At 44.4% G+C, this 25,326-nt stretch overlaps 1 protein-coding gene across 2 annotated transcripts in view; it reads right to left on the reverse strand.

Annotated features, from left to right (window-relative positions):
- Positions 1-12,626: 12,626 nt before the first annotated feature.
- The window catches only part of USP32 (ubiquitin specific peptidase 32), a 389,293-nt gene continuing 376,593 nt past the window's right edge, over positions 12,627-25,326 (reverse strand). For both annotated transcript variants that reach the window (XM_030222074.1, XM_030222073.1), the window contains exons 32-34: positions 20,470-20,903; positions 19,553-19,645; positions 12,627-17,355 (exon numbers count right to left, since the gene is read on the reverse strand). In XM_030222074.1, coding sequence (XP_030077934.1) covers positions 17,182-17,355; positions 19,553-19,645; positions 20,470-20,903 — 701 coding nt within the window. In that variant the 3' untranslated portion in view covers positions 12,627-17,181. The remainder of the gene's footprint in view (positions 17,356-19,552; positions 19,646-20,469; positions 20,904-25,326) is intronic.

Here is a 25,326-nt window from a genome sequence, read left to right on the forward strand (position 1 = left end):
TTTCGTCACCTTCAGGTCCTCAGATACTATCACCCCAAGATCCCGCTCCCCGTCCGTGCCTATCAGACTCTCCCCGCCTAACACATACGTCTCCCTTGTATTTCTACTCCCTAAGTGTATCTGTATGATTGGGATTTTTTTTTCTTCCTGCACGAGACCAGAGGACTGTCTGTAATAATTGAAAACGGCTATTTCTAAATGCTTCAAAATTTAACTCATAACAATTACAAACCAACCAACCATGCTACATAAGAACAAAACAGCCATACTGAGGCAGATCAATGGTCCATCTAGCCCACTATCCTGCTTCTAGCACTGGCCAATCCAGGTCACAAGTACATGACATAATCCCAAAGAGTAGCAACATTCCATGCCACCGATCCCACGGCAAGCAGTAGCTTCCTCCATGTCTACCCTCAATAGCAGACTATGGACTTTCCTCCAGGAACTTGTCTAAACTTTTTTTTAAGCCCAGATACGCTAACCGCTGTTACCACATCCTCTGGTAACAAGTTCCAGAGCTTAACTATTTGTTGAGTGAAAAAATATTTCCTCCTATCCTTGATTTTAATTTTATAAGGTGTTTTACCCAATACAATACAGAAAGAAGCAGTACCCTGAAATCCAAAAATCAGCAATACTTGGAATGCTGATCCTGAGGTAAAAGACTAACATGAAGACTGTGGACAAAGCAATGGTCTCGAGACCTTGAGCATTGGACTGATTCAGGAGATACACATGGGCACACATCTCCACAGAGATGACACCACAGCTCAACAAGCTGGACCTGCTGCACACTATACCTTGGATGAATCTCTTCATAAAGGTGGATCCAAATAAATAAATAATCAGTACACAGTGCTGCAAAATGGGAGACCTGGGGTTGACTCCTGAGCCACATTTTTGTCCCCCGAGTTTTCAAAGGCTGCAGATACTGCAGTGCACTAATGTCCCTGGGGATGCTCAGTCCTAGTCATTATGAAATGGAAACACCTGTGGCCAAACACAGGGTGTATGCGCACTGGATTTCAGAGGAAGCTGTGATAGGGTCTCTGGGCAGAGTAATTCCTGTCTAATGACTAAGCTATTGGTGGGATGAAACAAAAGATTGAGGATAGGATGGTTAATAAAAAAAGTCAGCAGGAAGCAGTATTCCTCCTAACTATACTATTATCAGCCAAAATACTGTAGGTACAGTATATACCACTATAACAGCCTTAATTCTGTAATTCAAAAGTACTTTTGAAGTAGGACCAGATTTCCTGTTGAGGTCTAATCAGAACCTGCTAATGGAAAGAAAGAGGCAGACCCCACTAGGGGGATGCCGCCCACAAACCGGCAGAAGGCCAGCTAGGACAAAAGGGAAGGGAGGGAGGGAGGGAGGGAGGGAGGGGACGAGGGGTCTAGAAAGGGCTAGGGACAGAGAATAGTTACAGGGAGAAGGTAGGGAAAGAGTTAAAGAGGGAAAAAGGACAGGGGAGGGGAGGAGGGGCGATGGACACAAAAGGTACAGGTGAGGGAATAGACAGTCCGGCACCATACCGCTCAGCACAGCGCGAGAGGGGCAGTGTTGCTAGGTGGGCGGTTTTCCGCGACCCGCCGTGGGAAATTTTTGTCCGCGGCGGGTTGCGGTTTTTTGGGCTTCTTTTGGGTCTTTTGGGCGGTTTTTAAAGCGTTTTTTTCGGCCGTGGGGGGCGGGGTTAGTGATGTTTTGGGCGGGGTTAGTGACGTTCTGGGCGGGGCCGATGACGTTCTGGGTGGGGGCCGATGAGGGGGGGCGGGGCTGATGACGGCGGGGCGGGGTTGATGACGGCGGGGTGATGACGCGGGGGTGGGGGTGTCAGGGGCGGGGTTTGGGCTGGATTTGGGCTCGTTTGGGTGGGAAAAAATTTTTCCACCTGGCAACCCTGGAGAGGGGCCGTACATCATCCTGACCATGGATGGGGAGCGGCGTGTTTTGCTGGCACCGCTTTTCAGCTACGGGACCTGGCTTTCCGGCCTGGTTAAGGGCACATTGCTCATCCCCGCTGCCCCGGGAGATCGGAGAGTTGCCAGCTGTCTCCTCATAGGAACTGGGAGCAGCAGAGTGGGGTCGTGGATGAGAGCGGGTGTTGCGGGTCAGTGCGGGAACAAGCGCCGCTGGGGGGCCCGCATCTTGGCCAGTCACATCGCCGGTGGCATGTATACAGGGCACATAGGGAGCGTGGAGGCAATGGGTACATCAGCCATGAAGCGCCAAATTTTAAATGTGCAAGCGTTTCTATTAGCCATGCCGTGGTGGAGTAGCAGGGCCTCGGGTTAGCGGGGGATGGTTTCCGAGAGGGCGGTGCGACGGTGTCTGAGCAGCCACGTGTACACCACAGTTGGGGTTGTAACTGGCGCCAACAGGCAGCTGCTACCCTGAGATGGCAGCAAAATGAACAAACATGCTATTCCTCATATTGAAAGAGACTGCTATGGGTTTGTGGCATTGCTTGTTTGTTACAAAAGCAGGGGTGATTCAAGAAGCTGTAAAATACAATAACTAGAAGTCCCAGATATAAAACATGCAAACTCAAAGAAAGAGATAAATCTCTAGGGCAGTCACAATTAGCACTTGTGCTCACCTGTGGGAAAACATTTAGGCGATGGTTCCTACATATACAGTGCTCGGTATGTGCAGTGCCCTACAAGAACCAGAAGATGGCAGCACAGCAATAGCACAGAGAAAAAGAAAAATATTGTCTATTGGTGTTTTTGTTCGCTCTCTCTTCCTTTACACATTTAGAATTCAGTTGCAGTTCACACCATTCCCTTGCTGAGGGCAGTATATAGTAACCCAGCAGAAATTAAAAAAAAAAATATCTACTATAATAAAATGCACCCTCAACGTTCTGAGGACACTGACGTCACTGCAGGCACTCAAACACCGGTTCGTAAGTTCATGGTGGTGAAGCCACAACACTCACCATGTCTCCATGCCCCGCCCTCGCATCACACGTGATGACGTCGAGGGCGGAACAAGTAGACAACCACGCAAATGAACGAACGGGGAGAAGTAGGGAAACCTCCTCCCCTTCCAACGAATTGCAGCCGTCGAGGACGTGGAACAAGTACTGAACAACGCCAATGAACAATGAACGTGGAACAAGTACTGAACGCCTACTCCTCCCCTTCCAACGAATCCCTCCAGACAGCCTGACAAAAAACAGCCGCCGCCGCCGTGCCCATCACCCCGCCCCTTTAGCCCCATCGCCCCGTTCACGCTAACGCACCTCCCCCGCTCGCCCCCTCTTCCCCCCATCACCTCCCCTCCCCTTATGCTACTATCCCTGGTGGCCTAGAGGTACCTCTTCGCTCGGGCCAGGAACGCAAGAGCCCCCTGTTTCCAGGCCGTACCGCTGCTGCTAGCTGCCCTGCTGCATCCTGAGTCCGGCTCTCGCAGTTTCAAAATGGCCACCGAGAGTTGAAGCAGCATCGCGAGACTTCAACTCTCGGCAGCCATTTTGAAATGCCGAGAGCCGGACTCGCACAGGATGCAGCAGGGCAGCTAGCAGCAGCGCTACGGCCACGAAACAGGGCAGGGGCTCTTTCGTTCCAGCACCCAGCGAACAGGTACCTCTACACCACCACCGATAGTTGCGTAAGGGGAGGGGAAGGGAGTCCCATGCTCGCTAGCGCCCGTTTCATTTGAGGCAGAAACGGGCCTTTTTTTACTAGTCTTATATAATAATTCTCACCTCCAACGTTCTAATGTGCCTGGTACCATGGCTCCCTCGGAGGTGGTCTGCTAGGCAGTTTAGAATGCACTGACGTCAGTGATGTCACTGACAGCTGATTCCAAGACAAGGGAAGGAGTAGGGAAACACTCCTCCCCCTGCCTGGGAAACAGCTGTCAGTGCCCCCCCCTCGGAGCAACACCCAAGCCCCTGCCCTGCAAAACAGTAAGCCAGGCAGGGGGAGGAGTAGGAAACACGTAGGGAATCAGCTCTCAGTGCCCCCCCCTCGGCCCAACACCCAAGCCCCTCCGCCCCGGCGCAGCACCCAAGCCCCTACCCCCCCCCCCCGATGCATTACCCAAGACCCTCCCCCCGGTGCATCACCAAAGCCCCTACCCCCCCTCTCGGGCACATCAACTCCCTCGCCACCTGCAGCCGCCAATATTAACGCTGTCCGGCCGCTGCTGCTTCTCCTGTGGAGCAGCAGCGGCCGGTACAAAAAGAAAAAAGCCAAAAAAAAGATTTTTAACCTGAAACTCGACTCCATAGACAGCCATCTGGCATTGGATGTCGTCACTGCAGCCGCTCCTCCTCTCTCCTCCACGTCACTGCCCCTGCAGGAAGACCCCAAAGGAGCGCAGCGACATCAGAGGGGAGAGGAGGAGTGGCTGCAGAGATGACAGCCAATGCCAGATGGCTGTCTACGGAGCCGTGTTTTAGGTTTAAAATCTTATTTTGGCTTTTTTCTTTTTGTACCGGCCGCTGCTACTCAACAGGAGACGCAGCAGCGGCTGGACAGCGTTAGTATTGGCGGCTGCGGGTGGCGAGGGGGTTGATGTGCCCGAGGGGGGGGGTAGGGGCTTGGGTGATGCGCCAAGGGGGGAGTGGAGGGTCGCTGGACATGGGTGGCTGGAGGGGGGGGGAGGGGAGGGAGGGGAGGGTCACTGGACATGGGTGGCTGCAGGGGGAGAGGAAGGTCGCTGGACATGGATGGCTGCAGGGGGGGCAGGGAAGGAGGTGGGGAGGGGGTCCTGAGACCAGATGGGTGGCTGCAGGGGAGGGCAGGGGAGACAGAAGGGACGCTGCAGGGGGGGCAGGGGGAGAGGAGGGTCACTGGACATGGGTGGCTGCAGGGGGGCAGGGGAAAGGAGAGAAGAGTCGTTGGACATGGGTGGCTGCAGGGGGGCAGGGGAAAGGAGAGAAGAGTCGTTGGACATGGGTGGCTGCAGGGGGGCAGGGGAAAGGAGAGAAGAGTCGTTGGACATGGGTGGCTGCAGGGGGGCAGGGGAAAGGAGAGAAGAGTCGTTGGACATGGGTGGCTGCAGGGGGGCAGGGGAAAGGAGAGGAGAGTCGTTGGACATGGGTGGCTGCAGGGGGACAGGGGAGAGGAGGGTCACTGGACATGGGTAGTTGCAGGGGGAGAGGAGGGTGGCTGCAGGGGGAGAGGAGAGTCGCTGGACATGGGTGGCTGCAGGGGGAGTGGAGGGTTGGTGGGGAGGGGGTCCTGAGACTAGATGGGTGGCTGCAGGGGGGGTAGGGGAGACAGGAAGGGCGCTGCAGGAGGGGGGGATTACCTTGCTAGCGCCCGCTTCATTGCCTACCGAAACGGGCCTTTTATACTAGTATATATATAAAATAAAATAACTAAATAAGAATATAGAAACACATAGGATCAGTCTACTTACTGGCAGTGGCGTTCCTAGGGGGGCTGAAACCCGGGGTGGATCGCCAATGCGCCCCGCCCCCCCGGGTGCAGCGCCCCCCCCCCCCGGTGAAAGGACACCCCCCGGCAAAAGAACCCCCCCCGGGGGCACGCCGCGGGGGGGGGGGGGGGGGGGGTGCCGCGCACCTGTCCGCTTCGTTCGTTTCCATGCTCCCTCTGCCCCGGAACAGGAAGTAACCTGTTCCGGGGCAGAGGAAGAACAGAACGAACATAGCGGACAGGCGCGCAACCCCCCCCCCCCCCCCCCCCCAGCGGCGTGCACCCGGGGCGGACCGCCCCCCCCCCCCTTGGTATGCCACTGCTTACCGGGCAGTCTACATGTGTTATGGTATAAGCCAATCATCAGAATTAAATGTGTAGCATGATGTTGTGTTGGATCAGATACATATATATACACCAATATATTTGTGCAGCTTTTAAAAATATATTTTTGACACTGCAGCAGAGAGAATAGTTTCATTTCAAGCCCCTCTCTCCCCATCCCTTTTTCTGGGAACTTCCGATAGCAGGGATAGTCAATTACAAACACTTAAAGACAAAAGAGAGATATATAACTCTCTCTGCCCTCCCACCTAAAAAGACTGAACAAAAGCTTGACTAAGGTGGGTACCTGGACGCTCATCAGGACATCTCTGAAAACCAAAGACCCAAGAGACAGAAAGTCTGGAGAAGCCATTGAAGACAAAGGACTCAGAGGAAAAGCATAAACAGGACATTTGCTTGTCAAAGGTATACCTGCCCCTCCCATCAGCTTTCAGAAATGTGCAGAAAGGAAGGACTTGTAATGTGTATCTGCTCCAGAGACTGAGCAGGAAGCCTTTTCACATCAAAAGACCATTTGTCAGCAAGATCCAGACAGCAAGTCTTGTGATGTCATAAAACATGAGACCAAGATACCACAATGCTTTGCAAATGCCCAAGGGTCGTGTGGAAACCAGGACAAAGATCCACATGGCATATCCTCCTGCAGCTTGCAAGATATAAAAGCAAAAGCTGTTTCCCCAAGATTCAGATTCTCTTCAACTGCAAGCAACTCAGGAATCCACTCACTGCAGAAGCCCTCCTGTCCTGAACATGTGCTTACCTAATGCTGTTCATACTGTGTAACAAGGACTTGTAAGTAACATAACTTTTGATCTAGACCTGCTACCTTGCCTTACTTAAGCACAGATTATCTGTAAAGATATCTTAAAACCTACCTCTCGTGTGCAATTGTATATTAAATCAACCTTTTTGAAGCTAAAAATACGGTCTCTTTGTGTTCTGAGTATATGGTATCTTTTATATATACTTAATTTATTTAATTTATTGCAATTATCACCTTTGGTGATTGGTGGAGAAATTAATATCCTAAACTTATAAATACGGCACCTGCTCTTAAATTATAAACAGTAGCAAGTACTCTAGAGCTCTTTCCCCCAAGATAAATCATTTCTTGTAACACATGTAAGTAATTCAGGCAAGTTAAGTAATGACCAATTCTGTTAGTCTCTCCATTGCAGAAATGCCATCTCAACGGAACAGAAGGCAATCATCAGCGGATGAGGCCACCAGACAGGGGAAAAAGACTGCAGCGAAAAAACAGAATGCAGCCAAGCGAGCACCCAGAACCAGTGCTAGAGCGGGACAGAGATCGGAAGGAGCGCAAAGACAACCAGCCCCAGACCTCGGAGCTTTTATGACGGAGCTGAGCAAACTGGTGGAGCGGCATGGTATAACGTCAGTAACCGAGCAGCTTCAATCCTTGGGAAACATAGCAGCGACGCCAGCACTGCAAATACTCAATTCCACTGTGGTACCAGTGCTAGAGGTGAACACAACTACCCACGAGTCTACAGGGGGGTAAGTCGGCAGACACGGCTATGGCTATGGCCACTGCACAGATATCATATCCTAGTACACAGACACATGACACCTCAGTAGCTTTGGGCATTAAGAGCGCGCTGCATGATTATGAGTTGAGGCAAGCTACAAGCACTACTACGGGGCAAGCAGATAAGGTGCCAATAGACACGCCAATGCAAACATGTAACATAGAGCGACAGCAAGCAGCGGGGGGAGTTGCGAAGGAGTATGTAACCCTAGAAGTGACATATTATGTGGCGTATTCACGCCATCTAGTAGTGTGTCAAAGGCGACAAAAGAAAAAAATCCTGAAAAAAAGTGTTAATAGATATATTCTCACTCCTCTTATGGGAGCAGGATGAGGACAGCAATTGTAGAGACAGAATTTTCTCACCATCTGAGCATGACAGAAGACCCAGGATATTTAAGTCCATTACAAATTGGGTGTCTGCATTTCACATTTCTATAATGGTTATAATGGAGAAAGAGCCAGAGATGGGCCCCTATATGATCAGGTACATGGACTCCATCATTAGAGCACATAAGCGCTATGGGGGATGGGCATGGTTGAATTATGATATCGAATTTAGAAAGAGTATGGCGGACAACACATCCATAACATGGAAGCATAGGGTAGTAGATTTCTGGTTAGATGAAATGTCGGCTCACAGACCTCTCATGCAAGACAGGAATTATAACCAGGCAGACCCGATAGGGCACAGAGCGCTGCAAACATTTCAGACACCAGCAACAGGGCAACTATGGGTCACAAGTGGGAAAATGACTGTGCCGGCAATACAATCAGGGGCAGTGTACTTGGCAGCCATGCAAGTTTTGCCATGCCTGCTCATTGTGCGGAGGTGGACACTCAGCGGCACAATGTAGACATCCTAGGGACAGAAGACAGGCAACCGGTCAGTCGGGACAGAGCTCGGGGGGAATTGGCCCCCTCACCCATCAGGCATAAAGTCATGGCACAGTGGTTAGCAAGGTATCCCGATAGATTAGTGGCATGATCCATTGCTGCAGGTTTTGAAAGCGGGTACTCCATCCCTTACACAGGACCTCAACACGATCCATTGAACTACCCTAAAAATGCAGTTTCTATTCGCATCCACATACAAGTAGCAAGGGACAAAATTAACAAGGAATTACAATTGGGTAGCGAGCCCGTTTACAGAACCCCCATTCGCGTCTATGATAATTTCTCCAGTCGGCCTAATACCAAAGAAAGATCCTGGGAAATTCCGTCTCATTCATAATCTTTCCTACCCAGTGGAAAATTCTGTGAATGACTACATAGACCCACACTGCTTTTCAGTACAATACACTTCATTCAATCAGGCGATAGAAGTCATACGAAATCATGGCGTACACGCACACTTAGCGAAGGCCAATGTCGAGTCCGTATTCAGACTCCTACCAGTTCACCCAGATTCATTTCCACTATTAGGTTTTAGGTTCAAGGAGCAATTTTACTATGACAAATGCATCCCCATGGGCTGTGCAATCTCTTGTGCATATTTTGAGCAGTTTAGTTCATTTATTCATTGGGTAGTCAAACAAGTAGCACCAGCAGAAGCGCTGATTCACTACCTTGATGACTTTTTGTTTATAGGGCGAAATGCTCACGAGTGCGCAGTCATGCTAGAGGCCTTTAATAGGGTGGCGGAGGAATTTGGGATTCCATTAGCAGCGGATAAAACAGTTGGGCCTTGCACTGTGATTACTTTTCTAGGTATAGAGCTAGATGTTAGGAAGCAATACTCCAGGCTCCCATAGGACAAAATACACAGGCTAACCAAAGCAGTCAGTCAGATGATACAGAAAAGGAAAGCAACCTTAAAACAGTTTCAGGAGCTACTCGGTCTCCTTTGCTTCGCAACCCGAGTCATACCCATGGGGCGCATTTTTGCTAGGAAGTTACCTTTAGCAACCAAAGGGATAATGAAACCACATCATCATATCAGAGTTACTAAGGACATAAAAGAAGATCTGGTAGTGTGGGCACAGTTCCTCAAAAACTTTAATGGAATATCGTTTTGGCAAGACACCCCAATAGAGGCCAGTGCTCTGCAATTATATACTGATGCAGCCGGGGGAGATGGTTTCAGGATATATTGCTAAGGAGCATGGTGTGCAGCTCATTGGCCAAAAACTTGGAAGGAAGCAGGTACCACAAGAGATATCACATTTTTGGAGCTGTTCCCTATCATGGCGGCTTTCCATGTTTGGGGCCATCGCTTAGCGGACAGGGCAATTATCTTTCGCTCAGACATGGCGGTGGTAGAAGCCCTTAATAAATTGTCAGCCAACACACTCCCGACAATTAACCTGCTTAGAGAAATAGTTTTGCAGTGTCTTGTCCTTAACATTACTATTAGAGCTAAACACATTCCAGGAAAAGAGAATTCTATAGCAGATGCTCTCTCTCGTTTTAAGTTCACAGAGTTCAAGGCCCTTGCCCCAAGGGCGGATGAGTCGCACACTCCGCTTCCAGACAGCGTTTGGCAATTTGGCCCATAGAGTATTGGGACCTGGTGCTACAATCCTTGTCAGAGGGAACACGGAGAAGATACAAGGCAGCTTTCCTATCATTCATTCATGGAAGAGCAGGGCCATACGGACATATTAAGCGTACATGCCCTAGTCCACTTTATTATTATGTCCCATAGAGCAGGAGTTAGCAGAGCACGTATAACAAGCACGATAGCCAGTATCAGTTTCTTTACGAAAGCAGTAGGAATAGACAACCCGATGAGAAAATTTCCCATCACTAGAACGATGAGAGGATGGAACAAGGCAACGGTGACACAGCCAGATAGCAGACATTCCATTACACTAGACGAGCTGACACACCTATTTGGTACAATTGGGGGAGGTATGTAACAGCGCCTACGAGACCCGCTTATTCAAATGCTCTTTCTCCTTGGCATTCCATGGGGCCCTACGAATTAGCAAATTGGTGGCAAAATCAAAAACAGCCTGCCTTGACATGGGCGTGCTAATCCATGATGTGACCATAAAAGGCACGGCCATTGATTTATTCATTCGGAAATCCAAAACAGATCAATTGGCCAAAGGAACCCACACATCCTGCTAAGTTATATTGTGGAGGACCCCACATGCCCCGTAAGCAATCTTAAAGCATATTTGAATGAAAGGCCGCAAGCACCAGGTTGACTACTCATTCATGCAAACAATACCCCCTTAACTCGATTTCAATTTTCTAGGGTGCTGCGCATGTGTGTCCAGCGGGCAGGCATGCAGGCATGGGGCACTTTTTTGAGGTCCTAAAAATAAATGGGCCAAGTGAAGCCAGTCAAATGCTCGTCCAAGCCGGCCTTCTTTTTTCATTATTGCCATGTTTTAACCATGCCCCGTCCTGCCTTCCATCCTCTGCCGACATGCCCCCTTGAACTTTCACCGGCTCTGTGACGGAAAGCAGTTGGAGCCGGCCAAAATCAGCTTTCGATTTGGCCGGGTTTAGGAGATGGCCGGCCATCTCCCGATTTGTGTCGGAAGATGGCCGGCGATCTCCTTCGAAAATAAGCAGGAAAGCCACTTTCAATTGCATTCACATTATTTTAATTCATTTGAATAATAGTTACAGATAAACAGTTTCACTCCATATACAATTACCAATACTTCTTTTATACAGCTCATATTCCAATACATCAACACTTATTTACACATACTTATATACATAAAAATCTTTCTAAAGTCAGTGCATTGTCAATAAGTTTTTATACAAGAATTTACAATGTGATGTAGTTAACATTTAATTTAATAAATCTCCCGCTAATTTATCAATTAATTTAAGTAAAAATAATTACAGCCAGAGAAACACAGAGATGGGCTGAAAAAATGTGAGCCCGATTGTAAACCTCACCCTAGACAGGCAGAGTTTCCTATAGGCTGCGTTTATCGTACCCCACTGTGACAATAAACCCTATAACTATGTACCATAAGAGATGACTGTAGATTGGGAATCAGTAACTGTCTTAAATACAAGCTCCCCTCCCCCACCTTTTGAAACTCTGAACCCTATTCAATCACCAATATAAGGCTGGTAATTGATTTCTACAGCCCTGCCACAGTGAGAACTCAGGACCCTGTTTACTAAGCTGCACTAGACTTTTTAGCGCACGCTATGTAGATAGATGTCCATAATATTTCTATGGGTGTCTACACGGTTAGCTCACACTAATTAGCATGCACTAAAACCGTTAGCGCACTTTAGTAAACAGGGACCTAATTGTCTAATCTCACTGTAGGAATAAAGCTCCATATATGGAATTGAAGTGATATTAAATGTCACCATTACAGTATACATAAATTAAAAAAACAAAAAAAAGAAATGGCATTTTAAAAGTAGATGTCAACGACAAAAATCAGAGATTTGTATGGTGGATACAGAGTGCATTTATGGACATACTATTTAAAAATCAAGTACAGTTCACGGGGAACAGTTACCAAACTAAATGCTGAATTTAACTTATTATTTTTATGATATAGGGTGATAATTTGATAAACTTTGCCCAGGAGAAATTCTCTCTATATAGGATAGGTCTTATGATTGCAATCTGAGGCTATGAATTTTCTGCTCATCTCTAACAACATTCACAAAAGACCAAACAACATTAGCAGATTATGCTACCTGAATAAATGAGAGAGGAAAAAAAAAAAAGGAGATGGGGCTATAAGTAATCATCTGGAAAACTGTCATTTCTTGTCCTTTCTGAATACACTGTTAGAAATATATTTTTTGTTTGCATTGCATGTATTTTTAATACACACTAAACACTTCTTAAGGGTTTACTAGTTTAAGAGCACTCTATTACGGCTGAAGGAATACAGTAAACAGGGAGAAACACTTTAGGTAAACGACAATACTCATTATGTTTAAGAAAACAGATAAAATATTCCTTTTCAGATACACTTCATTGTCTTTTTATACTAGGACAGGATATTCACTAGTACTCTGGTTTTGGCATTGCTGTAAAAAGCAATAGAGAGATCCTACATGTTAAACAACAGAAAATAAAAATGACACATTTTTTTAACAACCCTAGTAATAGTCCAAGATTCTGCTGTATTTTGAGAAATACAATATTGGAGGAAAATGGTAGTTAATAATAGAGAGAGGAAGAGAAAGGACTTTTTCTGAAAGGTAACTACCTATGTTCTGCTCTTCACCCCACTGAGAAATTGCTCAACAGGAAATACCCAAGCCAGGGGTTATAATAACCACAAGAGTTTAGGCTCTTTCCTTCAAGGATGCTGTAGGTTGCCAGCAGTTAACATTTTGTGACCAGTAACACACTGTTTTTCGGGGGGGGGGGGGGGGGGGGGGGGGGGGGGTTAATGTTTAGCAATTCAAACAAGGTTTATTAATCCCTCAAAACAATCACCCTCCTCCTCTACGAAAGCATTTACTCAGATTCAAGTAAAATAAAAATCTCATTCAGTACACTACTTTTTACTGCTCAAAAATGTTCTGTATTTTGTTTGTTCCAGTGTTAAATAACTAAACAGGACTCAGTTCAGTCATAATACTATAACTCACAAACACATGACAGCCAAAAGCTTAATTCTAAGTAAATCTGGTTCAGGATTTTGATCTGGGGAAAGCGTTACATCTAGCCAATACACAGAGTCTGCATTAAATCAAGTCCTCAATAACTGATCAAATGAGAAGAAAGTGTCAAATTCAAACTAGTTGTTTAACATACTTACTAAAAATGACAAAATATAATGTAACTATAGGCAGAAAATGAACTTAACATTTTAAACAGAACTCAGATTACCCATCAACTGTCTGGTATTTCATTTATTTCATCACTACTTATACAACAGCTCTAAGGTTTTTCAAATCTAATTTTTTGCATGAATGAAGGATTTTTTTTATTCTATGGAAAATCATGCTATTTTATATTTGCTTCAGGAATCTAACAGTACAGAGGGCACAGGACGTACTTTAAGCACTATTTTTCTAATGCTACCTTTTCTGTCCAAAATAAGGCACAGAGGGCCCAATGTACTAAAGTGTGAAGTGACTTGATTTACGCCAAAAATAGTGCAAGAGGCATAGAAATGCAAACACCAAAATGCAGGAGACATGCTATTTTGGCGCCAAGTACAAATTTGCAGTCACTTCCCCCAAAGTACACTTCACTGTAGTATAATTTCCCGCAAAGCTCACTTCAAGTAAACATTTATGTAAATTTTGCATGAATCAGCAGCTGTGATGCAGAATTATACAACACAGCTTATTGATGCAAAAATAAAAAAAATAAAAAGCAAAAATGAGCATGCACCTGACTTTGTGAGACCATTTTAACTAGGAAAAATACAGTTCATGAGCTGTAGAAGCTTTCACTTGGCGATGTTAAAGAATTAAAGGCCCTCAGGCCTGAACTGGAGATCCCTCTGAACCCACTTCTTCCATGGGGGCCTCAACATCCTGGTGGCCCAGTGGACCGGACCAAATCAGACCTGATCGCTAGGCGGTGTGTACCCCCAATGCCTGCATCACCCCAACACCCTTCCCTCCCCTAGGGCTAAACATGCCAAGCAATCTGATCCGTAGTGGTAGTACCACAAGACCATTGCTAGGGTTCCATAGTGCAATTTTGAAAAAGTTGACCACCAGAGGAAGGAGTTAGTGGGACTTGCTCCTTCTCCCATGGACCTCTACAGTGAGTCGGGGTGTCAGAATGATAGACACACTGGGATGGGAGAGGGTGGGGAACTTTTCAAGTGGGACATGGCAGGATTTTGAAAGGAGTGGGGTTTCAGGGAGGAACTTCAAATACATTTTATCCACATTTCAGTACTAGGGTTTGGGTAAGGTCCAGTCCACTGGACCACCCTAGGAGACAGGGATTCTTGGGGACCTCCAAGTCAGACTGGAGCACCCTTTAATTCTTCAGCACTGCCTTGCAAATGAAGAATTAAAAAAAAACTGTCTTGTGTTTCCACAGCCCAGAACATGTAAAGTTCTTGGCTGGGCCAACACAAGGAATTTTTCATATGAAATTTAGTTAATGGTTGTAAATGAGTCAATAGCTCACTTGCACCTCCTGGCTAAATTTTGTAGAAATGGGCACTAACCCACAAACATTTACGCAGGTTTGTACATAGGCCCCTTGGTTTAAAAAAATATATATATTCTGAGCTTCATTGACTCCTCTGACCTAACCCTCCTGCAGGAATGCCCTCCAAGAATATGCAGTAAAAGTATGTGTGTGTGAAAAAAGGCACAAATACTCAAAACTACAGAGAGGGTGGGCAATTTTCAGATAGCCTACTGGTCTGAGTAAATGTATTCAAAAACTGTGCTCCTGTTCTATAAACAACAATAAAATAACCTATTATTAATATTTGAAGATTTTTGTGAAATACAACCCAGACCTTAGTGTAGTTTTCTTCCAGAAAATCTGACATACTCCAATGAAATACATTTTGGAGAGACCGATGTCAAAGTCCTTTTCTAATTTACAGTGACAACAAAGATACATGGGGACTAACTGAAATAAGTTCTGGTATTATAAAGACAAAACAGGAGGAATGACTGATGCAAATATACTCAAAAAATTCTCTTACTCTATTCCATCCCAGTATATCCTGCTTCATAAAATTAGTTTTCTAGATACAGATTTCTCCCTCCCTTCCCCCACCCCTTATTTTTCCCCTTGAGCCTGTCACTGGATTGCTTTTATGCTTCACTTATATATTGTCATCATTCCCCTTGTATGTGCAAAAATATAAATAAATATACAGTTAAAGGGGGAGGGGGGGCTCTATTATATGGGATTAAAAGTATTATTGCAAATATATTGGTAATGAATTAAATAGGCCAAACTTTATAACTGGGAAGCAAGATCTGGGGGTGTGGGAAAGGATGCCAGATCATTCCATTTACAATGGTCTTTTAATATACATATATTTTTTGGTGTCCAAGACACTGATCCCCAAACTACAGATTTCTTCTCTTTTTTGTATTTCTTTGGATAGTTAGAGTGTTTTGCACTCTGTTCACTTAGGATGACAGAGTGTGATTTTAAAAGAGAAGCAGGTCTCAAAATTCAGTCCTGTGAATGTGGTATCAGAACTGGTCAATGACAGAAGCCTAGATCTTAGAAACGTTGTAGAAATGGCATCCGTGCAGAAACATCAGCCACCACATTTCCAATATCGCAGGACCGTGTTAAAAACAGAGACAAGAAGGACCCATTTTTAAAAATAAGATCGTTTCCAAAGCTACAACTTAACATAGTAAATGACGGCACCTATGGTAATGAAAGTAATATTCCAAGACAATTCTAAAAAAAAGTGTGGTAGTCCTCCTCTGAGGAAACTGGAATTGGACCAAAGTTTTATGGTGAGTTGGTGTACAGCTGCTGAGAGTGTAGCCTGCAATCACAGGATTTGATAGGGCAAAATGAGATCTGGAATTTGCTGCCATGTGTTAATGTCACATGAACACTGGAGTATACACGAGCATTCTTTGGAAAGTGCTAAGCTTAGACTACTCTACCACTTACTGAATGATGGGGCATTAAACTTTTGATTGATATGTAAACTTTCACACATTATGAGCAGCTATTGGGAAGTTGCCTACACATCATTCCTCTAGGCTAATTCTTAACAAAAAATACATGACATTTTCAGTCTACTGAGGACCTAAGATTGTTGCTTTTAAAAAAAGTTACATATGTTGTGAAAAGTCTGGAGATATTTGTATGGGTAAGGACTGCCTTCACCTCCTCATAAAAATGTGTTTCACAAAAACAGCTGGCATTTTATTTTGAAAATGAACATTCTGCTTTCATGGTCTATTTTCACTCAGGGAAGAAGCTAAATTTAAATGAACATATGTTCCCAGTCTGTGTTCTCTCAAAGCGAACAGTGCTTCTTGCAAAGGAACAGGTTTTTTTTTAACTTCCTCCATTTGATTACAAATGGAAATGGCTGGTTTACTATTTTGTTTTTTTACTCAGTTGTACACTAAAGGGCATCTTGGTGATCTTTCAGCGAAGAGTACCACCACCCCAGTATTTCTCCCTTGTGTTTGACCAGCCTGTCCACCTCCCACTCTGCTCATGTTCTAAACTACCAGGCAGTGAAAAGGCTAAACACAGTGGCTACTATAAGATGACACAACGGAAATCATTAATAAACCAATACAGAAACTCCAACTCCACTATACATCTCAGTACCTTTCAAAAACAACCCTCTTTGCCAACAGGTACAGATCTGGTTGCGATTCATTAACGGATGAGAACTTATAACTGGATTGTGTACAGAGGGTTTTGATCTCTCTAATATTGTACATGTGGCAAAAGCCCTGCTGAAAAAAGGCCCTTAAATAATGGTAACACTCTAAAATTCCAGTCTTCTGAAGCATCTTTGTGCACAATACATCAAACTATCTTTCGAATAAAAATAACGATTATCATTAGTCAACAAAACGGAAAAAAACAAGGCTTCAGGAAGAAGGAGGTAGCAGATCATGTTGCCCATGGACAACACTACAAATGATTTATCTGGAGTAGGACAAACGGATCCTTAGAATTTTGTTAGAAGAAATCAATAAACTCTATGCTATTTTGTTTAGCTTCTCCTCAGTCTACTTCATTTAGCTCACATTTGGTCCTGGCTGGCTACAAGTCATATGGCAGACTTTTTTTGGCTTTTCTCACATTATAATAGTCAGAACAGGTAGTGAGATAAAAGCAACAAAAATACTAATCCACATTAATGGCTCTGTAAATGGGATTGTTTTCTTGTGCTTCAGTGTTAAAAGATAAACTGAACAAATTTAGCCCATCCACTTCTTTTTAAAGGTGTTGCCAAATAGTGGCTTTGATGTCCTTCGCACTCTGATGTCAGGCATGGAAGAACGCTTGTTCATTGTAACACGCAATACTTCTTATAATCAGATTCAAAATCCTCATCCATGCTGCTTGTGTCTGCCATCTTCTTGCCATCTATCTTTGGCAGAAATTGTGCATAGTCTACCCTCTGCTGCTCATAGAACAGAATGTAGGCAGAGTCCGTGTCAATCTCATCAGACTGGAGCTCCTGGAAAACAAATGGCAAGTTAGAAGACATACTAATGCAGCTTCTCAATATACTACATTTATCTTTATTTTTTGCTAATAGACATTGAGTAATAAGTTACATTTTGTAGCAATGATAGTTGCCCATGTAGCCAAGGGTCACTGCATGCCAAAAAGTGCATGTGATCCTGTGGGCAACAAGTAAGAACATAAGAATAGCCATACTGAGTCAGATCAATAGTCCATCTAGCCCACTATCTTGCTTCCACTAGTGGCCAATCCAGGTCACATGTACCTGGCAGAAAACCAATTAGTAGCAACATTCCATTCTATCAATCCCAGGGCAAGCAGTGGCTTCCCCCATGTCTATCTCAATAACAGACTATGGACTTTTCCTGTAGAAACTTGTCCAAACCTTATTTAAACTCAGATACACTAAACACTGTTAGGCGCAGCCACTGGCAACAAGTTCCAGAGCTTAACTATTTTTTGACAAAATATTTCCACCTATTTGTTTTAAAAGTATTTCCCTGTAATTTCATTGAGTGTCCCCTGGTCTTTGTACTTTCTGAAAAAATGAAAAGTTGATTCACTTTTACCCGTTCTACACCACTCAGGGTTTTGTAGACCTCAATCATATCTCCCTTCAGCCAACTTTTTTCCAAAGCTGAAGAGCCCTAACCCTTTAGCCTTTCCTCATATGAGAAGAGTTCCATCCTCTATCATTTTTGTCACCTTTCTTTGAACCTTTTCTAATTACGCTACATCTTTTTTAAGATACAGCAACCAAATTGAACGCAATACTCAAGGTGAGGTCACACCATGGAACAAAACAGAGGCATTATAATATTCTTAGTCTTATTTACTATCCCTTTTCTAGTAATTCCTACCATCCTGTTTGCTTTTCTGGCCACCACACACTGGGCATCAGATTTCAGTGTATGGTCTACAATGACACCTAGATCTTTTTCTTGAGTGCTGACTCATAAGGTGGACCCAAGCATCAAGTAACTTTGCATCACTTTGTATTTGTCCACATTAAAATTCATTTGCCATTTGGTTGCTCAATCTTCCAAGTTTCCTAAGGTCTTTCTGCAATTTTTCACAGCCTGCATTGTTTTGACAACCTTGAATAGCTTTTTACCATCTGCAAATTTAACCATCTCACTTATTCTAATTTCCAGATCATTTATAAATATGTTAAATGGGACCAGTCCCAGTACAGATCATTGTGGCACTCCATTATTCACCCTCTAAAATGACTTTAGTTTCTTGCTTTCATAGGTGATTTGTCCTTTGGCTCAGGGACCCTTATTAGAGAAGATTCCTCTCCACTTGAGTAGTTAAATATTTTTGCCTTTTTAGACTTCTGTGTTTCAGAAGGGGTAGGACACAGAGGGGCCGGAGTATGAACTGATGTGCAAGCCTCTGTGCTGACAACGATCAGTGTTGTCTCAGCATCCTGAATGACATGCAAGTGCTGTCCCAGAGGTGGCAAGGACACCACAGGGAAGGAGGAAGGGAACATGGAAGGAGAGAGCTGCTGGACACCACGGGCGAGAGGGGGAACAGGGAAGGAGAGAGATGCTGGAAACTATGGGGGAGGGGAGAATAGAGAAGAGGAGATTTTGGAAACCATGGGGGGAGGTAGGGAAGGGGAGATGCTGGCCTAAGGAGGGGAAGAGATATTAGATGTGAGGGTATGGGCCTTGAGCTACCCTGGTGTGGAGGGGATAGAGGTGGGCTTTGAACTGCCCTAGAGTGGGTGGGGGGAGGTGCACGGCTGAAGGTTTCCCTAGGGTGTCAGATACCCTCGGGCTGCCCCTGATCTGATCTTAATTCTATGGCTTCTTTTCTAATACTTTCCTCAACGTGAACAGTATGAAGAAAAGCTGATTTGGATTTTAACCAAAATTAACTACACAACTACATTTTGTGGAAGCCAAACATCACTGTTCAATGCATTTACTTTCCCCTTTACTATTATTAAGATAAACTTGGGGAAAATCCACTGCTTATTTCTAGGATAAACAGCATATAATGTATTGTACTGTTTTGGGATCTTGCCAGGTACTTGTAAACCTGGATTAGCTACTGTTGGAAACAGGATACTGGGCTTGATGGACCTTCGGTCTGTCCCAGTATGGCAATGCTTATGTTCTTATGTACCATCCACAGTCAGGCAAAAACAGACATTGTATCCTCACCGTTATACATACCTTACAGCTGCTGTCATTGTAGCAGTACCATTTCGCATTTGGGTTTTTGGCATAAGTGACATAGTGACCCCCTCCCAGAATTCCTGAATGGCACTAAAAAATAAACCAGATTTAAATATGCTATATTTAATAAAACATAATGCCAGCAGTTTTAAAACTGTGCTGTTACAAAACATCAAATGGTTATAGTTAAATCACTTTCATCTTGAAGTTCTGAATTGCTTAGATTCACCGTCAACTCAGAACCAGTCACAACTGTTAATTTCCTCTAGGTTTCTAGTGACCTCCCACCAAAATCCTCCCCTGAAATTTAGACACATTTGTGTTGGATTTTTGACATACTCTTCCATAATTTGAGTGTGTCCTGTTTCATTATGTTTCTCACCTTCTGAGCTGCATTTAACTTTAGATCACCAATGCATCCCGGGGTCTTCATAAAGATATGGAAATTTCATTTCTTTTCAAATACAAGCAAGAAATCTAAATGCACATGATAAACATTAAGCAAACTAACCCCAAAACAGATGTTACTGAACTGACATTAATGGAGCAATTAGTTATACTAATTGCCTGGCTTGAAGACTCTTAAGTACATTATACCCATGTGATAACAAGCACACTTTCAAAGGGAAACTCCATGTGGAATTTCCCTTTGAAAAAGCAGCAGAAAGGCGACTGCAGGTCTAATGTTTCTAGGTACACCTTTCACTTTCTCTGAAGCAGATTCCAAACTTTCCCTCCCTCATCCTCTCTGTACCACAGACAAGGTTCTTTTGCGACACAAGGAAACATTCACAGAAGGAGTGGGAATTTTTTCAGCGAAACTTTTCTCATGGAAAAAGCTTCAAAAATTGCTCTTCCCAACTCCAATGGTAGGGCTTACCCTTGAAATATTGTCCCAAATCATGTCAACTTACCGAAATTGCATATAAATTGTAAATAGGTTTACAGCCAATGTCTTCTCTTTGGTCATCTGTACTATCTTCATCCATGGGGTTTTCTGTCTGACCACTGCTACTGCCATTACTACATGTCTTTTGTTCCCAAACGTATCCAGTGACTAATGTTATCTCATTGTCCTTCCCACTGGATAACTCCATCTGGCTTCCACTCAAGCTCTGCGATCTACATACAACATCCACTTCTTCACAAACCTCCTTCTGTTCTTGATCAGCGCCATTCTCTTTACTTCCACACAAGTTTTCTTTGCTGCTTGACAGCTTGTTTTTCCCTCCTAACTGGGGGAGTCTTAGTCGACCTTTACCACGTCCTAAAGTCCTCGGGCTATTGTTTGGGCTGCTATTTTTGCTTGAACAGTTCACTCCAGTTTTCCTTCCTGAAGATGGAGATGCTGGAGAAAGAAAGTCACATTTAATATGACAAAATGAACCCATAAATCTCACTGTCAGCTCTTTAGAGAAGGAACCTTGTATAAACAATCGCTGTAAGTCACAAGTAAACTGTCAATGTACCATAACTCGGTGGTTCTCAACCTCATGCTTAACTACTAGAGTAGAGTAGCCAGCTAGTGGGTTAGAGCAGCAGGCTGAGAATCAGTGCAACCAGGGTGCAAATCTCACTTTTCCAGACTGCATTTAGTAACCCGTATTAACACACAAATGCACATTAAATTACATTTAACATGTTACTACAATTAACATGCATTATTAGTAAATAGGCACGAATGACAATAACTGAACGCACACTAAATTGTGTAAACTATTTTTAAGAAGAGATGGGACTTTCTCAAATAGTGCAGAGAGGTGGCAAGAAGTGAAATAGTGAAGAACTGGAAGGAAAATAAATGACTAGATTTGAGAGGATTTTATAACAACCTTTTCCGGAGTTGGGAGGGTGGTAGAACGAGAGGACATGAAATGAGATTGAAGGGGGGCAGACTCAAGAAAAATGTCAGGAAGTATTTTTTCACGGAGAGAGTAGTGGATGCTTGGAATGCCCTCCCACGGGAGGTGGTGGAAATGAAAACGGTAACGGAATTCAAACATGCGTGGGATAAGCATAAAGGAATCCTGTGCCGAAGGAATGGATCTTCAGGAGCTTAGTCAAGATCGGGAGGCGAGGCTGGTGGTTGGGAGGCGGGGATAGTGCTGGGCAGACTTATACGGTCTGTGCCAGAGCCGGTGGTGGGCAGCGGGACTGGTGGTTGGGAGGCGGGGATAGTGCTGGACAGACTTGTACGGTCTGTGCCAGAGCCGGTGGTTGGGAGGTGAGGATAGTGCTGGGCAGACTTATACGGTCTGTGCCCTGAAGAGCACAGGTACAAATCAAAGTAGGTTATACACAAAAAGCAGCAAATATGAGTTATCTTGTTGGGCAGACTGGATGGACCGTGCAGGTCTTTTTCTGCCGTCATCTACTATGTTACTATGTTATCACCAAATACTGGACCCAAATGAAATTGGGTTTTCTATCTACATTTAGCACAGAGGCAATATTAGCAGCAACTGTTATCAGAAATTAGATTAGTACCGTATATACTCGAATATAATCTGAGATTTTTTTTAGGCATAAAAAGGCATCAAACATGTAATCTCAGTTTATACTAGAGACCTACTACCCCCCCCCCCCCCCGGTTCGGCTTTCCAACCATTCCCTCCCTCCCTGTAGTGTGCCTCCTCCTCTGCCACCAGCCCCCCTGAAATGGCAGACTTCTCAATGACTCTCTCTCTCTCCCCGTACAGGCACAGCTCAAACTTAGTTCCTCCCTCCCCCTTCCCCTGGGAGAACTCCCCCCAGACCCACCGGTAGGCCCCTCCAGGACTACTGTACCTCTTTGGTGATCTAGTTGTGTATTGGGGCAGGCTCCTGCCCATGCCGTCTCCATGGTAAAAATGGCTGCCACGACTTCCAGTGGCAGACTTACAGATTGCCGCTGGAAGTCACGGAAGCCATTTTTACCACTGAAATGGCATGGGCAGGAGCGAGTGGGGATTGCTCCTGCCCCAACGCACCACTAGACCACCAGATAGGTATAGTAGGCTTGGGCGAGGCGGGCTACTGGTGAGGCTGGAAGGCAGGTGTTCATCCAGGGGGAGGGAAGAACTAAGTATGAGCCATGCCTGTTCGGGGGGGGGGGGGGGGGGGCTGGTGGTGGAAGCAGCACAGGAGGAGGGACACTATTGGAAGGGAGGGAATGCTAGGAATGCCGGACATTATGGGGGTGGGAGGGGAATGAATACTAGACACCACAGGGGAGAGATGGAAGGATAAGAATGCTGGAATAAAAACCTTTGGTTTATATTCGAGTTAACATTTTTCTTCGAAAAAGGTGGGGGAAGGAAACGGTTTATATTCAGATGGGTTTATATTCAAGTATATACAGTATTAGATAGAGGACAGCAGGTATTTGTAATGCAGATTTATCAGCCATATTCGACTGTAAATCATGATATTTTAATAACCAGGATAAATGAAATTGGCTTAGCAGATAGCATATTGAGGTGGTTTACAAAATTCCTGAAAAATAGATGGAAGAGATCTATATTTCAGGAATTGTGTAAACCACCTCAATATGCTATCTGTTAAGCCAATTTCATTTATCCTGGTAATTAAAATATCATGATTTACCAAGTCGAATATGGCTTATAAATCTAATTGCATTACAAATACCTGCTGTCCTCTATCTAATACTGTATATACTCGAATATAAACCTATCTGAATATAAACCGACAACATTTCCCTCCCCCACCTCTTCCAAGATTCCTAGCGGAAAGATCTATCAACTTCTTGGCATACTAATCATGGGGTTCCACAGGGCTCACCCCTTTCCCCTATTCTGTTCAATTGTTATCTGAGAGACATAGGTAAGATATTACAACCACTGGGGATTAAATATTTTTCCTTTGCTGATGATATGATTTTATTATTTCTGTTATCACCTGACCTGCAAATGAGATATCGTCAAATGAGTAATGTTTCTGAGGAAATTTATAAATGGATGTCTGCACTAAAATTGAAAATGAACCCTGATAGGAAACATCTTTGAGGAGATTCTATATATGGCGCCTAAAAAAAAATCAGCGTGGAAATCAATACCAACCAAGCGTATTCTATAAGCTGCGCCTAGATTTAGGCATGATATATAGAATACGCTTAGTTGATATCTCAGCACCTAAAACTATGCGCCTCCATTTACACTAATGAAAACATGGCATAAATCATGGTGCGTAGATTTAGGTGCTGTGGAGAAACAGGGAATTTTTCTGCTTGTAAATTGTACAGCGATTTTTTATGATGTGCATTTCCCCTGTTTGGCCAGCAGATTGTGTCTGTCCTTTGTTTGTAAAGCTGATACAGAAGTGACAGTTTCTTCTTCCCACTTAAGCTAAGGAGACGTAATCGCCACTGCTGTTGGTCAGAAGCCCCTCAGTGTTTATGCTCTGGGCTCTGATTGAATCTGCTGGAAACCTTTAGTCTCAGAGTGGGAGTGTGAAAGGTACAGACCTCTATACTGAGACCCTGTTCAAAGACTATGAGCAGTTAATTTTCCTGAACCCCCAGGTACTACTCAGGTAGTGAATAAGTGTTTAGTTAGTTTAATATTGATGCCTGTTTAATTTACCTGTTATTGTTTGCTAATTACACCCTATTCATCCTTTCACTGTCTTAACTTGTTATGATAATAAATCAATTCATTTATTAGCTCTGTTTGTCCTGGACTGACCAAGAATCCTGGTGGATTGTGTTTTGGGTGCTTTCTAGGAACAGTGGGACTCCTGGAAGTTTGGCCCCAGTGTCCTTAGAAACAACTGGGGGAATTAAGTTGCGGGTGGGAGACTCACCCAGAAGCAAGTGTAAGCCAGCAGGTGGGAGGAAGGGTATGCAAGAGTAGAGCACATGCACAGGTGGTAGTGGGCCTGAGGAGTGCTGAGACTGACCTTCTAGGTGGCCACAGGGTTAGCCCCAGGTGGATGTTAGGCATTTCGTGACAGGTGCACTGGGCCATATTCTATAACCAAGCATGTAAATTTTGGAACATCCACAAAATGCCCATTTCTCTGTCCATAACCAAGCCCCTTTTTTGCCTGTGCACTTTAGAAGTTAGGTGCACTGAATTATAGAATGCGCTTATGCGAGTTGTGCGCATAAATTCTAATTATTGCCAATTAGTGCTCATTATTGCTTAAGAGCTGTTAATGCCGATTAGCTTGTTAAGTCAATTACAATATACACATTTTTATAGAATACACTTGGATTTTGGCACGGATCTCTGTGTGCTATATAGAATCCGGGGGCTTATGGATTGGGAACCAGCTGTATTTGCAACCATAACAACCACCAAAACTCACAAGGGTGGAATTCCCAATTTGAAATGAAATAAAAATATTGAGAGTCATGACTGAATCTGGACTAACAAATTAATTATGTTAGTTCATTTTTTCAAGCTTATGTTTATGTTTATTACAAGGGCTTGATAAACCACCACCTGCTGAAATTTATTAGAAACCAAGCATGTTCACGCGGTTGTTCAATCTATGATATTGTCCCATCCTGATTACTGCAATATTATTTATTTGGGTCTCCCAAACAAGTAAAAAGACTACAAATTGTGCAGAATGCTGTGGCTAAATCGATTTTAGGGGGGAAATGGTTTGAACATGTCTCACTGTCCTTATTTCAACTTTACTGAGGGGGGTCTTTTACTAAAGCTTAGCTCAAGTTATCTGCAGCAGGACCCATAGGAATAAAATGGGCTCTACTGCAGATAACTCAAGCTTAGTTTTAGTAAAACAACTCCCCCCCCCCCCCCCCC

This window comes from Microcaecilia unicolor, chromosome 13 (assembly GCF_901765095.1).
Source record: "Microcaecilia unicolor chromosome 13, aMicUni1.1, whole genome shotgun sequence".
NCBI lineage: Eukaryota > Metazoa > Chordata > Amphibia > Gymnophiona > Siphonopidae > Microcaecilia > Microcaecilia unicolor.